A 13,925-nucleotide genomic window follows, 5' to 3' on the forward strand; every position below is an offset into this window, starting at 1 on the left:
CGTGAAGAAAAAAACAATATTTATAATGACTTCATACAGCTATGTGACATGAGAGAATTATTATATGATCAAGTAAGATCAGACATCTATTTCCCTAACATGTAAAGAGCTTCTTCCACACAAAAGAGTTGACATATAGTAGACAGTTCTCAAACTTCAGATATTTAGACCTCTCGTACTAAATGGGGTTCCTGTGACAAAGGGTCCATCTTAATGGTACCAAACTGTGGTTGAAGAATACATCCCTGGCCACATCACAAGTCCTTTCTTACCAGGTAGTCAATTGCAGCCTTGGCTGCAAGGAGGAGAGAGAAATGATCTTGAGCTATGCTTCCATAAAACAACATTTTAAATTCATTGGATTAGATTCCAAATTCTTTTACAAAACTGTATTTGACCCATAACAAGGCTGAGCTGCTACTGCAATATTTTCAGTTAATCTGTGACAGGTACCTCCCTAGCTGGCCAGGACTTTGTACTAATGAGTATACCTATATCAGCATCAGACATCAAAGAGTTTCATGCAGTGAAGATATACATGATCCACAGCCCGTTACAATCCCCGACTCTGGCTAGCTAACTCAGCAATGCAGGGTTTGGAGAAAAGGATGGATGAGGGAGTAGAGACAGCTCAGTGTTCTGACTCTTGGTGATTAAACAAAGCTTAGTATCATTAAGTTAGATAATGTGGTCTAAAAATAAAAACACCCTGCCTCTCTTCCTCCTTTTCAAAATTAATAGCCCAAATGACTATCAGAGAACTAAATATGAAACCTTAATTAAAGTCTTCATCTAAACACAATGTCATGAAACAATAAATGAGGGAGAGATTAGGAAAGGGAAAGTTGACTTTTCCCCCCTTTTGAAGTAACAGAAAGTGAAGGAGAAACACAAAAGGTTGAAAACAGGGCATCCCAATGTCACGTGGGATGGGACAGTCTGACGTGATAAGCACTGGATGCTTTTGGTTTAGTAAAACAATAGCCCAGTGCTTGCTTCGACAGCACATATTCTAAAATTGGAAAGATACAGAGAAGACTAGCATGGCTCCCGCACACGGATGACACGAAAATTCATGACGCATTCCATATTTTTGAGCAGTATGTTTCTTCTCTTAGAATTAAACGAATCCTGCAAAGATCAAAAACAAAACACAATAAGCCGAAATGATGTTTTCTCCATCTCCTTCTTCACCACAGGAAAAAAGACTGAAATGATTGGAAGAACACTGGAGTTCTCAGGATCTTTTCATAACTGCTTATGTGACGTTGGACAAGGGACTCTCCCTCACTGGATCTCCAGTTTCCTATCTGTAAATGGTGACAATCTGAAATGAATGTTCTACATTCAAAATTTTTTATTTGCTAGGTTTGTGAAGCGCTGTTATGGGTATGAGTGCTTTCTTAACTATTTAAATCAACCAACCCATCTAGTTAGTTGAGGTTAGTCCCAAGACCAGCCACTCCATGGATTTCAGAGTTTTCCCATTACCACACCCAAAGTTTAAAAGAGAGAAGAAAGAAAAATTAAAAGAAACATTAGGACTTCCCTGGTGGCACAGTGGTTAAGAATCCGCCTACCAATGCAGGGGACACAGGTTCAAGCCCTGGTCTGGGAAGATCCCATATGCTGTGAAGCAAATAAGCCCATGCGCCACAACTACTTAGCTTGCGCTCTAGAGCCTGCGAGCCACAACTACTGAAGCCCATGCTCCGCAACAAGAGAAGCCACGGCAATGAGAAGCCCGTGCACCGCAACCAAGAGTAGCCCCCGCTCGCCGCAACTAGGGAAAGTCCGCACACAGCAACAAAGACCCAATGCAGCCAAAAATTAAATAAATTAATTAATTAATTAATAAATTTAAAAGATTTTTTAAAAAAAACAATACTACTCCACTGTATTTCTGAGCATCAAAAGACAGAAGATGCATGTGCAAGACTAAGAAAGTTCTTTTTAAAGCATTTAACATTGAAATAATTTTAGACTTACAGAGAAATTACAAAAATAGTACAGAACGCCCCTGGAGACCCTTAACTCAGATTCCTGTAATGTCAATAACTTACATACCATACATAGCACAGTTATCAAAACCAGGAAATTATCTTTACTACAATACCATTAAATAAACTAGATACCTTATTTGAGTTTCACCAGTTTTTCCCCTAATGTCCTCTCTCTGCTCCAGTATCCAATCCAGGATCCCATATTGCATTTACTTGTCATGTTTATTTAGTCTCCTCCAATCTGTGACAGTTTCTCAGTCTTTCCTCATCTCTAGGTCCATTTTCTCCTCCCTTCCTTTCTTGATTGACAGTTAGTAGAGAAGTGTGTTACTCATCACTTCTAAGATGGACACTTCCACATTTTGACAGCTTGGATATTGGGATGACCCTTACCATCAATGGTATGTTGAGGAGATGTTGAATAAATGAAGAAGATATTTATCGATTTTCACAAGAGGAAAACTGATCACTTTACAGCAGAGAAACCCAGCAGACACCATCTTTATCAGGTGATTAAGGTTAACATGAGAGAGGAGATACATCAACATCAAGTACCCTCGAATATGACGCACATCATTTCTATGGTTTTCTTGCCAAAAATGCATGACCTCAGTCAAATCATGAGAATGCATTTGACAAACCCGAATTGAGAGGCATTCTACAAGATAACTGACCAGTACTCATCCAAAGTGTCAGGGTCATGAAAGACAAGGAAAGGCTGAGGAACTGTCACAGATTGGAGGAGACTAAATAAACATGACAAGTAAATGCAATGTGGGGTCCTGGAGCAGAGAAAGGACATTAGAGGGAAAATTGGTGAAATTCAAATAAGGTCTCTAGTTTACTTAATAGTATTGAACTAGAGTTATTTCCTGGTTTTGATAACTGTGCTATGTATGGTATGTAAGTTGTTGACATTACAGGAAGCTGGGTGAAGGGTATGCAGGAACTCCTTGTACTATATTTGCAACTTTTCTGTAAGCCTAAAATTATTTCAAAATAAAAAGTTTAACAAGTGAGGCTAAGCTATCAATATGTATTTCATTGGGTACTGACTGTAATTCAATTTTTCCTTCAAAAGAGATTTTTGAAATGTCCAAAATAGCATTGACTTTTACCGGTCAAAGATACATCCTTTTTAAGGTCAATAATAGAAGATAGAGATCCTTAAGTAAAATGTTATTTTCCTTGAGTCTCAGGATGACAGGTGCTGTCTATGTATCTTTACAATACAGGCAGACCCCTCTGATCAAGCTCATAAATGATTCTAAATCTTGCATAATTCAGCAACCCTTGGGATTATGTTGCTAGGAGTCTTCTGCTCCCAGTAAGTTTTCCCTTAGCAAACAGGGTTGAGGTAAATATTCACTCAGAAATAATCAAATTTTAAACTGGTGAAAACTGCTGTGACTAGTGGTACTAGTACAGAATATACTGGTAACTCAGCACAAATTGACCTACAAGGATAGATTCACATCCATATGTCTATAAAACCAGTTTCACTTGCCAAAGTATTATTATGCTTGCAATCATATGTGATGTTTGAAGACATAGTATGGGGCTGTTTTGTGTGTTTTCCTCACCCAGTTCTCATCTTTTAGGAATGTATATGGGTTGACATGGCTGTCCTCTGACTATGCCTGCTGCTAAGGCCCTTGCCAGGAGATTTTTGTTACAAAACTACCCAAGGTGGTGAGTGCAGTGGGCAGATGTGATGGGTGTTGATCTTTCATAATTAAATAATGACAGCATTTATATCCTTCCTAGATAACAAGTGGCAGATATCACAGTGCTTCAAGTATGGAGGAGAAGGTTTAAGACACATGAAATTGCTGAAGCAGAATACATGAAGATAATATTGGCTATAAAAACAATCACAGATTCTAGGTTGGTATTTTCAGTAATGATCTTTTGTTAAAGTCAAGGGACAGTCGCTAAAAATACCAACCTAGATCAACTGCAAACTGTAATATCAAGAAAGTGGCACAAAATGGGTTAAGCAATACTTTGGAGAGAAATTCTGAAATAAATTGTGCCAAGCCGACTAGGCAATTGAGTCAAAAAACAGCTGCATATCAACATGATGAGAGACTCTTTTACATAGCTGGAAATTAATCTATGGGCTGTGCTATCTAGATCTCTATCTGAAGATGGTGCAAACTTCATCACTGAACACTCAACATTCATGGAGTGATGGGCACAGCACTTCAGCACAATGCAAAATTAGCCATCAAGCTTGCCCTCCTTATTTTCATAACATTCCCTCATTATGAGGTGAGTATAGGATATCGTTAAGTATTGTGACTATTATGAAGGCAAAGAACCATCACCATCTGAACTGGAATGGTCTGCAACAAAAACTAGCAACCACGAAATAAGCAAAAGTAACTACTTAAGTAGGATATCATGATAAAATGTTTTCTGAATAAATGATCACATGAAGGACTACATCTCTGTTAGCCAATGCAGCCATAAATAAAAATGTTAATGAGGTAAAATTGGTCATGATGAGGATAAAACAATATCAAGAAATTGAAACAGTTATTAAGCTTAATTCATTTTAACATATTTTGAAAAAAAATCTAAAATGAATCATAGGAAATCTTACTAATTAAACCAGGAATCTATTACCATTTTTTACTCCTATGCTTTAACTTGTACGTTTACGCTTAATTTAAGGATAACCATGGATAAAACATGAAAATCAGTGCATTTTTCGTTCTGCAATCATATATGTTCTATTCTACATAATATCTCACCTGTCCTCATATTTTATTTATACTCATGTACATGATATTCAGGTTTGATGACCTTGGCAATAGAACTTTCCTTATAAAATGTGCTCACAAATATGAAATGGTCAATCAGTTGCTCAGGAAGAAAATTACGTGAACCTAGTTTTGTAGCAATATGTTTAAGTTAAAGGTTCAAAATATACTTTAACTGAGAAAATTCAAAATGCCATCATTTTCCTCCTGGATGGTGAGATTTTCACCTTATACTTTCTCTGTCTGACTTTATTTATCCTCTGATTGGTCCCTGCCGAGTGTATTTTGATAACATAGATAATAAGCTATATTTCAGTAAAGGACTCCTCTAAGTTGAGGACTATGACCACTGTATTAAAATCTAAATAATATACACAGATGTAAAGTACAGCAAGGCAACAATTTCTCACTCCTACAAAAATTCTTGAATTCTTTTTTCTTTCAGTCTATCTATCTCGGTCAGTGAGCTCTGATTGGTGAGCTTCAGTCTGGCTTAGTTCTACAAAGTCTACATTCTGTCTTAAAAAACAAACAAACTGATATTGTAGGGGAAGGCAGGAAGATGGCGGAAGAGTAAGACGCGGAGATCACCTTCCTCCCCACAGATACATCAGAAATTCATCTACACGTGGAACAACTCCTACAGAACACCTACTGAACGCTGACATAAGACCTTAGACCCCCCAAAAGGCAAGAAACTCCCCACATACCTGGGTAGGGCAAAAGAAAAAAGAATAAAGAGACAAAAGGATAGGGACGGGACCTGCACCAGAGGGAGGGAGCCGTGAAGGAGCAAAGGTTTCCACACACTAGAAGCCCCTTCGCGGGCGGAGACTGCGGGTGGCGGAGGCGGAAAGCCTCGGAGTAGCGGAGGAGAGCACAGCAACAGGGGTGTGGAGGGCAAAGCGGAGAGATTCCCGCACAGAGGATCGGTGCCCTCAGGCACACACCAGCCCGAGAGGCTTGTCTGCTCTGCTCGGCCGCCAGGGCGGGCGGGGCTGGGAGCTAAGGCTCGGGCTTCGGTCGGAGCGCAGGGAGAGGACTGGGGTTGGCAGCGTGAACACAGCCTGAAGGGTCTAGTGCGCCACGGCTTGCCCAGAGGGAGTCCGGGGAAAAAGTGTGGAGCTGCCGAAGAGGCAAGAGACTTTTTCTTCCCTTTTGTTTCCTGGTGCGCGAAGAGAGGGCATTAAGAGCGCTGCTTAAAGAAGCTACAGAGACAGGCGCGAGCCACGGCTAAAGGCGTGGACCCCGGAGACGGGCGTGGGACGCTGGGGCTGCTGCTGCCGCCGCCACAAGGCCTGTGTGCGAGTGCAGGTCACTGTCCACACACCCCCCTTCCGGGGAGCCTGTGCAGCCTGCCACTGCCGGGGTCCCGGGACCCAGGGACTGCTTACCTGGGAAAGCACACGGAGCACCTCGGGCTGGTGCAACGTCACGCCGGCCTCTGCCGCCGCAGGCCCGCCCCGCACTGCGTGCCCCTCCCTCCCCTCGGCCTGAGTGAGCCAGAGCCCCCGAATCAGCGGCTCCTTTAAACCAGTCCTGTCTGAGCAAAGAACGGACGCCCTCCGGCGACCTACGCGCAGAGGCGGGGCCCGGTCCAAGGCTGAGACCCGGGAGCTGTGAGAGCAGAGAAGAGACAGGGAAATCTCTCTGTGTAGCCTCGGAGTCAGCGGATTAAAGCTCCACGGTCCGCTTGATGTGCCCTGCATCTGTGCAGTGCATGAATGGACAGCGAATCATCCCAAATTGAGGAGGTGGACTTTGAGAGCAAGATTTTCGATTTTTCCCCCTTTTCTCTTTTTGTGAATGTGTATGTGTATGCTTCTGTGTGAGATTTTCACTGTATAGCTTTGCTTCCATCATAGGTCCCAGGGTTCTATCGGTCCGTTGTTTTTTTTTCAAAAATTACTGTTTTATTTTTAATAACGCTACTATATTTTATACTTTATTCTATTTTACTTTATCTTCTATTTTTTCTACCTTCCCTTCCTCCCTCCCTCCGCCCCTTTCTTTCTTTCTTTCCTTCCTCCCTCCCTTCTTCCTTTCACTTTTTTTTTCTTTCCTTCCTCCCTCCCTCCCTTTCTTTCTTTCCTCCCTCCCTCTCTCCCTTCTTTCTTCCTTTCACTTTCTTTTTCTTTCCTCCTTTCACTTTCTTTTTCTTTCCTTCCTCTCTCCCTCCCTCCTTTCTTTCTTTCTTTCTTCTGTCCTTCCTCCCTCCCTCCCTCCTGTCTGTCTTTCCTTCCTCCCTGCCTCCCTCCCTTCCTTTCACTCTTTCTTTTTCTTTCCTTCCTCGCTCCCTCCCTCCTTTCTTTCTTTCCGTCCCTCCTCCCTCCCTCCCTCCTGTCTTTCTTTCTTTCCTTCCTCCCTCCCTCCTTCCTTCCTTTCACTCTTTCTTTTTCGTTCCTTCCTCCCTCCCTCCCTCCTGCCTCTTTCTTTCTTTCCTTCCTCCCTCCCTTCTTCCATTCACTCTTTTTCTTTCATTCCTCCCTCCCTCCCTCCTTTCTTTCTTCCTTTCCATCCTTCCTCCCTCCCTCCCTCCTTTCTTCCTTCCTTCCTTCCTTTCTTTCCTTCTTCCTTTCTTTCTCTCTCTCTTTCTTCTACTAATTCTTTCTTTCAACTTTTTCTCCCTTTTATTCTGAGCTGGGTAGATGAAAGGCTCTTGGTGCGGCAGCCAGGAGTCAGTACTGTGCCTCTGAAGTGGGAGAGCCAACTTCAGGACACGGATCCACAAGAGACCTCACAGCTCCACATAATATCAAGCGGCGAAAATCTCCTAGAGATCTCCATCTCAACACCAGCACCCAGCTTCAGTCAATGACCAGCAAGCTACAGTGCGGGTCACCCTATGCCAAGCAACTAGCAAGACAGGAACACAACCCCACCCATTAGCAGAGAGGCTGCCTAAAAACATAATAAGGCCACAGGCACCCCAAAACACACCACCAGGCGTGGACCTGTCCACCAGAAAGACAAGATCGAGCCTCAACCACCAGAACACAGGCACTAGTCCCCCCCACCAGGAAGCCTGCACAAACTACTGAAACAACCTTAGCCACTGGGGACAAACACCAAAAACAAAGGGAACTACGAATCTGCAGCCTGCAAAAGGGAGACCCCAAACACAGTAAGATAAGCAAAATGAGAAGACAGAAAAACACACAGCAGGTGAATGAGCAAGATAAAAACCTACCAGACCTAACAAATGAAGAGGTAATATAGGCAGTCTACCTGAAAAAGGATTCAGAATAATGATTGTAAAGATGATCCAAGATTCTATTTCCAAGATCCAAAATCTTGGAAATAGAATAGACAAAATGCAAGAAACAGTTAACAAGGATCTAGAAGAACTAAAGATGAATCAAGCATCGATTAAAAACACAATAAATGAAATGAAAAATACTCTAGATGGGATCAATAGAGAATAACTGAGGCAGAAGAACGGATAAGTGAGGTGGAAGATAAAATAGTGGAAATAACTGATGCAGAGCAAAATAAAGAAAAAAGAATGAAAAGAACAGAGGACAGTCTCAGAGACCTCTGGGACAACATTAAACGCACCAACATTCGAATTATAGGGGTTCCAGAAGAAGAAGAGAAAAAGAAAGGGACTGAGAAAATATTTGAAGAGATTATAGTTGAAAACTTCCCTAATATAGGAAAGGAAATAGTTAATCAAGTCCAGGAGGCACATAGAGTCCCATACAGAATAAATCCAAGGAGAAATACGCCAAGACACATATTAATCAAACTGTCAAAAATTAAACACAAAGAAATCATATTAAAAGCAGCAAAGGAAAAACAACAAATAACACACAAGGGAATCCCCATCAGGTTAACAGCTGATCTCTCAGCAGAAACTCTACAAGCCAGAAGGGAGTGGCAGGACATAATTAAAGTGATGAAGGAGAAAAACCTGCAACCAAGATTACTCTACCCAGCAAGGATCTCATTCAGATTTGATGGAGAAATTACAACCTTTACAGACAAGCAAAAGCTGAGAGTTCAGCAACACCAAACCGGCTTTACAACAAATGCTAAAGGAACTACTCTAGGCAAGAAACACAACAGAAGGAAAATACCTACAATAACAAACCCAAAACAATTAAGGAAATGGGAATAAGAACATACATATCAATAATTACCTTAAATGTAAATGGACTAAATGCTCCCACCAAAAGACACAGATTGGCTGAATGGATACAAAAACAAGACCCATATATATGCTGTCTACAAGAGACCCACTTCAGACCTAGGGACACATACAGATTGAAAGTAAGGGGATGGAAAAAGATATTCCATGCAAATGGAAATCAAAAGAAAGCTGGAGTAGCAATTCTTATATCAGACAAAATAGACTTTAAAATAAAGACTATTAGAAGAGACAAAGAAGGACACTACATAATGATAAAGGGGTCGATCCAAGAAGAAGATTTAACAATTGTAAATATTTATGCACCCAACATAGGAGCACCTCAATACATAAGGCAAATACTAACAGCCATAAAAGGGGAAATCGACAGTAACACACTCATAGTAGGGGACTTTAACACCCCACTTTCACCAATGGACAGATCATCCAAAATGAAAATAAATAAGGAAACACAAGCTTTAAATGATACATTAAACAAGATGGACTTAATTGATATTTATAGGACATTCCATCCAAAAACAACAGAATGCACATTTTTCTCAAGTGCTCATGGAACATTCTCCAGGATAGATCATATCTTGGGTCACAAAACAAGCCTCGGTAAATTTAAGCAAATTGAAATGGTATCAAGAACCTTTTTCGACCACAATGCTATAAGACTAGACATCAATTACAGGAAAAAATCTGTAAAAACTACAAACACATGGAGGCTAAACAATACACTACTCAATAACGAAGTGATCACTGAAGAAATCAAAGAGGAAATAAAAAAATACCTAGAAACAAATGACAATGGAGACACGACGACCCAAAACCTATGGAACGCAGCAAAAGCAGTTCTAAGGGGGAAGTTTACAGCAATACAATCCCACCTTAAGAAACAGGAAACATCTCGAGTAAACAACCTGACCCTGCACCTAAAGCAATTAGAGAAAGAAGAACAAAAAACCCCCAAAGTTAGCAGAAGGAAAGAAATCATAAAGATCAGATCAGAAATAAATGAAAAAGAAGTGAAGGAAACGATAGCAAAGATCAATAAAACTAAAAGCTGGTTCTTTGAGAAGATAAACAAAATTGATAAACCTTTAGCCAGACTCATCAAGAAAAAAAGGGAGAAGACTCAAATCAATAGAATTAGAAATGAAAAAGGAGAAGTAACAACTGACACTGCAGAAATACAAAAGATCATGAGAGATTACTACAAGAAACTCTACGCCAATAAAATGGACAACCTGGAAGAAATGGACAAATTCTTAGAAAATCACAACCTTCCCAGACCGAATCAGGAAGAAATAGAAAATATGAATAGACCAATCACAAGTACTGAAATTGAAACTGTGATTAAAAATCTTCCAACAAACAAAATCCCAGGACCAGATGGCTTCACAGGCGAATTCTATCAAACATTTAGAGAAGAGCTAACACCTATCCTTCTCAAACTCTTCCAAAGTATAGCAGAGGGAGGAACACTCCCAAACTCATTCTACGAGGCCACCATCACCTTGATACCAAAACCAGACAAGAATGTCACAAAGAAAGAAAACTACAGGCCAATATCACTGATGAACATAGATGCAAAAATCCTCAACAAAATACTAGCAAACAGAATCCAACAGCACATTAAAAGGATCATACACCATGATCAAGTGGGGTTTATTCCAGGAATGCAAGGATTCTTCAATATACGCAAATCAATCAATGTGATACACCATATTAACAAATTGAAGGAGAAAACCCAAACCCATATGAGCATCTCAATAGATGCAGAGAAAGCTTTCAACAAAATTCAACACCCATTTATGATAAAAACCCTGCAGAAAGTAGGCATACAGGGAACTTTCCTCAACATAATAAAGGCCATATATGACAAACCCACAGCCTCAATGGTGAAAAACTGAAACCATTTCCGCTAAGATCAGGAACAAGACAAGGCTGCCCACTCTCACCACTCTTATTCAACTTAGTTTTGGAAGTTTTAGCCACAGCAATCAGAGAAGAAAAGGAAATAAAAGGAATCCAAATTGGAAAAGAAGAAGTAAAGCTGTCACTGTTTGCAGATGACATGATACTACACATAGAGAATCCTAAAGATGCTACCAGAAAACTACTAGACCTAATCAATGAATTTGGTAAAGTAGCAGGATACAAAATTAATGCACAGAAATCTCTTGCATTCTTGTACACTAATGATGAAAAATCTGAAAGTGAAATCAAGAAAACACTCCCATTTACCATTGCAACAAAAAGAATAAAATATCTAGGAATAAACCTACCTAAGGAGACAAAAGACCTGTATGCAGAAAATTATAAGACACTGATGAAAGAAATTAAAGATGATACAAATAGATGGAGAGATATACCATGCTCCTGGATTGGAAGAATCAATATTGTGAAAATGACTCTACTACCCAAAGCAATCTACAGATTCAATGCAATCCCTATCAAACTACCACTGGCATTCTTCACAGAACTAGAACAAAAAATTTCAAAATTTGTTTTGAAAAACAAAAGACCCCGAATAGCCAAAGCAATCTTGAGAACGAAACACGGAGCTGGAGGAATCAGGCTCCCTGACTTCAGACTATACTACAAAGCTACAGTAATCAAGACAGTGTGGTACTGGCACAAAAACAGAAAGATAGATCAATGGAACAGGACAGAAAGCCCAGAGATAAACCCACGCACATATGGTCAACTTATCTTTGATAAAGGAGGCAGGAATGTACAGTGGAGAAAGGACAGCCTCTTCAATAAGTGGTGCTGGGAAAACTGGACAGGAACATGTAAAAGTATGAGATTAGATCATTCCCTGACACCATACACAAAAATAAGCTCAAAATGGATTAAAGACCTAAATGTAAGCCCAGAAACTCTCAAACTCTTAGAGGAAAACATATGCAGAACACTCTATGACATAAATCACAGCAAGATCCTTTTGGACCCACCTCCTAGAGAAATGGAAATAAAAACAAAGATAAACAAATGGGACCTAATGAAACTTCAAAGCTTTTGCACAGCAAAGGAAACCATAAACAAGACCAAAAGACAACCCTCAGAATGGAAGAAAATATTTGCAAATGAAGCAACTGACAAAGGATTAATCTCCAAAATTTATAAGCAGCTCATGCAGCTCAACAACAAAAAAGCAAACAACCCAATCCAAAAATGGGCAGAAGACTTAAATAGGCATTTCTCCAAAGAAGATATACAGACTGCCAACAAACTCATGAAAGAATGCTCAACATCATTAATCATTAGAGGAATGCAAATCAAAACTACAATGAGATATCATCTCACACCAGTCAGAATGGCCATCATCAAGAAATCTAGAAACAATAAATGCTGGAGAGGGTGTAGAGCAAAGGGAACACTCTTGCACTGCTGGTGGGAATGTGAATTGGCACAGCCACTATGGAGAACAGTATGGAGGTTCCTTAAAAAATTAAAAATAGAACTACCATATGACCCAGCAATCCCACTACTAGGCATATACCCTGAGAAAACCATAATTCAAAAAGAGACATGTACCAAAATGTTCATAGCAGCTCTATTCACAATAGCCCGGAGATGGAAACAACCTAAGTGTCCATCATCGGATGAATGGATAAAGAAGATGTGGCACATATATACAATGGAATATTACTCAGCCATTAAAGGAAACAAAATTGAGTTATTTGTAGTGAAGTGGATGGACCTAGAGTCTTTCATACAGAGTGAAGTAAGTCAGAAAGAGAAAGACAAATACTGTATGCTAACACATATATATGGAATTTAAGAAAAAAAAATGTCATGAAGAACCTAGGGGTAAAACAGGAATAAAGACACAGAACTACTTGAGAATGGATTTGAGGATATGGGGAGGGGGAAGGGTAAGCTGTGTCAAAGCAAAAGAGAGGCATGGACATATATACACTATCAAGCGTAAGGTAGATAGATAGTGGGAAGCAGCCGCATAGCACAGGGAGATCAGCTCGGTGCTTTGTGATCGCCTGGAGGGGTGGGATAGGGAGGGTGGGAGGGAGGGAGATGCAGGAGGGAAGGGATGTGGGAACAGATGTATATGTATGACTGATTCACTTTGTTATAAAGCAGAAACTAATAAAAATAAAAAAATTTAAAAAACCCCAAACTTACTGCTTTCATGCTATTATTAACTTGATTAATTTCAAGGCACAACATATTTCAAAAAAAACCCAGAAATCAACAAGTTTCAATTAAAAATGATGTGCATTTAGATGAGACTCACCTTTAAAGAATCAAAACAAGCCATCACACGACCATTTTCCACATGGCAAACTCTTGGTGGATGGGCAAACTTGCAATCTGCATCAGCTCGAGAGCAGGTTCCTCTCTGAAATTCTCTACAGACTTCCAAAGTCAGCCACTTGGTATCACGAACCAGGGCAATAGTGACAGTCGTCATATTGAAAGCAAAGTTGAAATCAAGTGCACCCTCTCTAGAACACTATTACTGCTGTTGTTGAAAGGTTAAAAATAAATTCAAGCTAAATGTGAAGAGATAACTGGTTGCTTTGGTGAAATGTTTCTTTGTTAGCACTTAAGTTTTCATTTAAGTCAAATTTGGTCTAGTCAAACAAAAAGCCCACTATAAAATAAAAATCGTATCAGAGTAACTAAAAGTCAAACCAGAGACCAACTCCTAAGAGGGCAGCAGTCAAGGTTAAGATATTGTGTGCTTTATTTTTTTCCTCTGCTGAAGTTACTTCAAACAACTGGCAGAGTTTCAAAAGGATTCTGTGCTCTCCAGTTGATATTTTCAATTATTATTGCAAAAAGCATATGCTGCTGGCTGCCTGTCAATGTGTGGAATGGTCTCAGGTCAAGGGGAGAAAAGTTTTTTTACCTATCTCTTGGCTTTAAAGATTAAGATTGGTAGGATGATACAACTGCAATTTTTTTTGCTGCAGTATCGGGAGAAGGAAAAATGACTATGAAAATTGAGAATCAAAGAAAAAAAGAATGAACGAGTTGCTGAGAATGAAC

The 13,925-nt window shown here is 40.0% G+C and overlaps 1 protein-coding gene across 6 annotated transcripts in view; it reads right to left on the reverse strand.

Moving 5' to 3' along the window:
- MBNL3 (muscleblind like splicing regulator 3) overlaps window positions 1-13,925 on the reverse strand; it is a 131,800-nt gene that overhangs the window by 55,197 nt on the left and 62,678 nt on the right. For 3 of the 6 annotated variants that reach the window (XR_014292572.1, XM_082610865.1, XM_082610864.1), the window contains exon 1: window positions 13,168-13,836. The exons of the other annotated variants lie outside the window; for them this stretch is intronic. Coding sequence is in view for 2 of the 3 variants with exons in the window: in XM_082610865.1 (XP_082466991.1) it covers window positions 13,168-13,344 (177 nt within the window). In the remaining variant the exon portion in view is untranslated. Of the gene's footprint in view, window positions 1-13,167; window positions 13,837-13,925 lie in introns of those variants that run through there. 6 annotated transcript variants of the gene reach the window in all.

The sequence above is a fragment of the Mesoplodon mirus genome (genome assembly GCF_964341445.2).
Source record: "Mesoplodon mirus genome assembly, chromosome: X".
NCBI lineage: Eukaryota > Metazoa > Chordata > Mammalia > Artiodactyla > Ziphiidae > Mesoplodon > Mesoplodon mirus.